Genomic DNA, 3467 nt, shown 5'->3' on the forward strand with positions numbered 1-3467 from the left:
AGGAACTACAGCACGGTCACATGACTTCACGTCACCACCGCTAAGCTAAAGGTGGCTAATGTTGGGCTATAAAGGAACTACAGCACGGTCACATGACTTCACGTCACCACCGCTAAGCTAAAGGAGGCTAATGTTGGGCTATAAAGGAACTACAGCACGGTCACATGACTTCACGTCACCACCGCTAAGCTAAAGGTGGCTAATGTTGGGCTATAAAGGAACTACAGCACGGTCACATGACTGCACGTCACCACCGCTAAGCTAAAGGAGGCTAATGTTGGGCTATAAAGGAACTACAGCACGGTCACATGACTTCACGTCACCACCGCTAAGCTAAAGGTGGCTAATGTTAGGCTATAAAGGAACTACAGCACGGTCACATGACTGCACGTCACCACCGCTAAGCTAAAGGAGGCTAATGTTGGGCTATAAAGGAACTACAGCACGGTCACATGACTTCACGTCACCACCGCTAAGCTAAAGGAGGCTAATGTTGGGCTATAAAGGAACTACAGCACGGTAACATGACTTCACGTCACCACCGCTAAGCTAAAGGAGGCTAATGGTGGGCTATAAAAGAACTACAGCACGGTCACATGACTTCACGTCACCACCGCTAAGCTAAAGGAGGCTAATGTTGGGCTATAAAGGAACTACAGCACGGTCACATGACTTCACGTCACCACCGCTAAGCTAAAGGAGGCTAATGTTGGGCTATAAAGGAACTACAGCACGGTCACATGACTTCACGTCACCACCGCTAAGCTAAAGGAGGCTAATGTTGGGCTATAAAGGAACTACAGCACGGTCACATGACTTCACGTCACCACCGCTAAGCTAAAGGCGGCTAATGTTGGGCTATAAAGGAACTACAGCACGGTCACATGACTTCACGTCACCACCGCTAAGCTAAAGGAGGCTAATGTTGGGCTATAAAGGAACTACAGCACGGTCACATGACTTCACGTCACCACCGCTAAGCTAAAGGTGGCTAATGTTGGGCTATAAAGGAACTACAGCACGGTCACATGTCTTCACGTCACCACTGCTAAGCTAAAGGAGGCTAATGTTGGGCGTGATGGCGTTTAGTCATGTCATTTAGACACTTGTTAGCAATCTCCGATGTTAAATCCACCAGTGGGTGAAAAAGTATTTACTGACGTATTTAATCTCGTGGAGGATCAATCAGTTTTAACCACAGACCTTATGGACGCTGAGTTGTCGGGTGAATGTGAGATCTTGCAACCACCACTCTATGCATTCTGATTTGATTCTGATGTGTTCTGGTCACCTGGTTTCCGTCTGACCGGCCTCTTCTTGCCGCTGCAGAAGCGCACCTTGCTGAAGACGCTGAAGATGTGTCTCTCACACAGAGACCGCGGGTCTTTGTCTTTGCTGGGACTCGTCCTCCTCTTGTTGTTGGTGGTCACTTTCTCTGTGTTGTTTTCTCGGGCCTGACGCCTCTGTCGGATCAGGGAGCTGGCGATGGCCGCCGCCATCTCCCCGAGAACCAGAGGAACAAACCTCTGAGGACGCTCGCTTCTTCAGTGAAAAACACCAAACATGTCCGATAGGAAACGGCAGCGAGGCTGAAAGGTCAGGTCGAAAAGGACTGCAGATGGAAGGTAGCTATTAGCTCAAATCTGGCTTAATTAATCTCTTCTCTTTTCTGAGATGAATGTGTTTGTAGGCATGGTCCTTGTTGAAATAAATACATCATATTTAAAGCCACCAGACTCAGAGACAGTTTCATCCCACAGGCCGTAAGACTGTTAAACACCTGCACTCTGTGACGAACATCCATCTGTTTGCAACTTACTCATTATGTATCTAATACATTATATTCCTATCACTTGTATATAGACTCTTACTGCACTATTTATATTCTATTGTATTTGTATTTACAATTTGATCTGTTATATTGTGTTTCTCTGTTGGAGGAGCCTCAGATTTCATTGCCATATCTAAACTGTAGCTCAGTACGAATGACAATAAAAGCCTTGAGTCTTGAGTCTTGAAGGTGTTACGGTCGCTCCATGGGGAGAAACGTTGAGACGCAGCTGAGTCACATGTCCGGATTTCAAGAGAAGATGACTTAAAAAACATTAGGATGAAAGAAAGTACATCCTTAGGGTTTGAAGCACGTTGGTTTCCTCTCAGACGACATTTCTTCGGAGGGTTTTCGATGACTGAGCGAGAATAAAGTCCTTTTGTAATGCTATTTTATTTCTATTTGTGTTTACATTTTGAATGGTTTACTTCTAGTCTTTTTATTTCTCTAATGTTCAATGCCTTGTATTTTTAAGCTGCTGAACTGCAAACATTTCCCACATTGGGATCAATAAAGTACTTCTCATCTTATCTCATCTTAATAAGACAGATCAGGAAATAATAAACATTTTTCATTATTTATTGGCCGACATCCTGAAGCGTCTCTACAGCAGATTAAGCGACAACACGTCAGACTAATCTGAAGAATTGTTGAATCCGTTTTTTAAAAAGTGCAGAAACGTGTTTTTATTTTTGCACGTTTGGTCCTCAAAGTGCAGGAAGTTGGATTCTCTGCAGTCGGAGGGTCTGAACGCTCTGCTTGTCGACTTTGTAGCCTTTAATTATTGATGGACTCTGGATGAATAAATCAGGAGTTTGGAAGTTGAAACCTTCTTCGCTTCAAACACGACTCCTTGCTTTTTAACCCAGAGAAAAAGCCACAAAGCATGCTGGGGGATTCATCCGTTTCCATTTAAGTTTTTCTTTAGACGCACATGGCTGCAGGCGGGATTCTCTCTCCTTCGGATGGTGCGTTCAAGTACTGACGCTCCGGCAATGAATGAAGTCTCTCGGGATGTTACGTCTTGTCGTGCAATCACACGTCCAACGACTTCAACGAATCGACAAAAACGCGGTAAAAGAAAGAAGGAAACGTCCATAAAAACCCAGAGGAAATTGCAGATAATCCCACGGAGAGAATCCAGCAGCAGATTACACACTGCCAGTGTTTCTGCTCTGTCTCCTCCTCCTCCTCCTCCTCCTCCTCCTCCTCCTCCTCCTCCTCCTCCTCCTCCTCTCTGAATGATGAGAGGCTGAGAGATAACAGAGAGAGAGAGAGACAGCGCTGGAAGAAGATCCTAAAAATATTCCTCCGCCTGATGTTTGCTCCCTTCACTGAATGCTCCATGTACACACCAGTCGTTTCCAGAGGCTCAGACACAATCCAGTGTGATTTCAGGGGGATTTCCGTCTCATATCTGCGCTTTTGGGGGTTCCTTTCCTATCTCTCATGTATTTAGGTTGCTCTGTTGGAGTAGACAGGGCCTGGATGCACACTGTAGGATATGATGATGAACCCCTTAAAACACTTGATTTCCATTTAGCCAACGGACACCTAAGAACATTTAGACGCTTTAGACGAGTTTCCAGGATAAAATAATAAAAAAAACACTGAAGAAGAATAACGTGTTTACCTA

The 3467-nt window shown here is 45.0% G+C and overlaps 1 protein-coding gene across 1 annotated transcript in view; it reads right to left on the reverse strand.

The window, feature by feature from the left end:
- LOC117553466 (fibroblast growth factor 12-like) overlaps positions 1–3011 on the reverse strand; it is a gene marked incomplete at its 3' end in the record, with an annotated part of 5065 nt that extends 2054 nt beyond the window's left edge. The window contains 1 exon segment of the mRNA XM_034227399.1: positions 1292–3011. Coding sequence (XP_034083290.1) covers positions 1292–1499 — 208 coding nt within the window.
- Positions 3012–3467: the final 456 nt, after the last annotated feature.

This window comes from Gymnodraco acuticeps, unplaced genomic scaffold (assembly GCF_902827175.1).
Source record: "Gymnodraco acuticeps unplaced genomic scaffold, fGymAcu1.1, whole genome shotgun sequence".
Taxonomy (NCBI): domain Eukaryota; kingdom Metazoa; phylum Chordata; class Actinopteri; order Perciformes; family Bathydraconidae; genus Gymnodraco; species Gymnodraco acuticeps.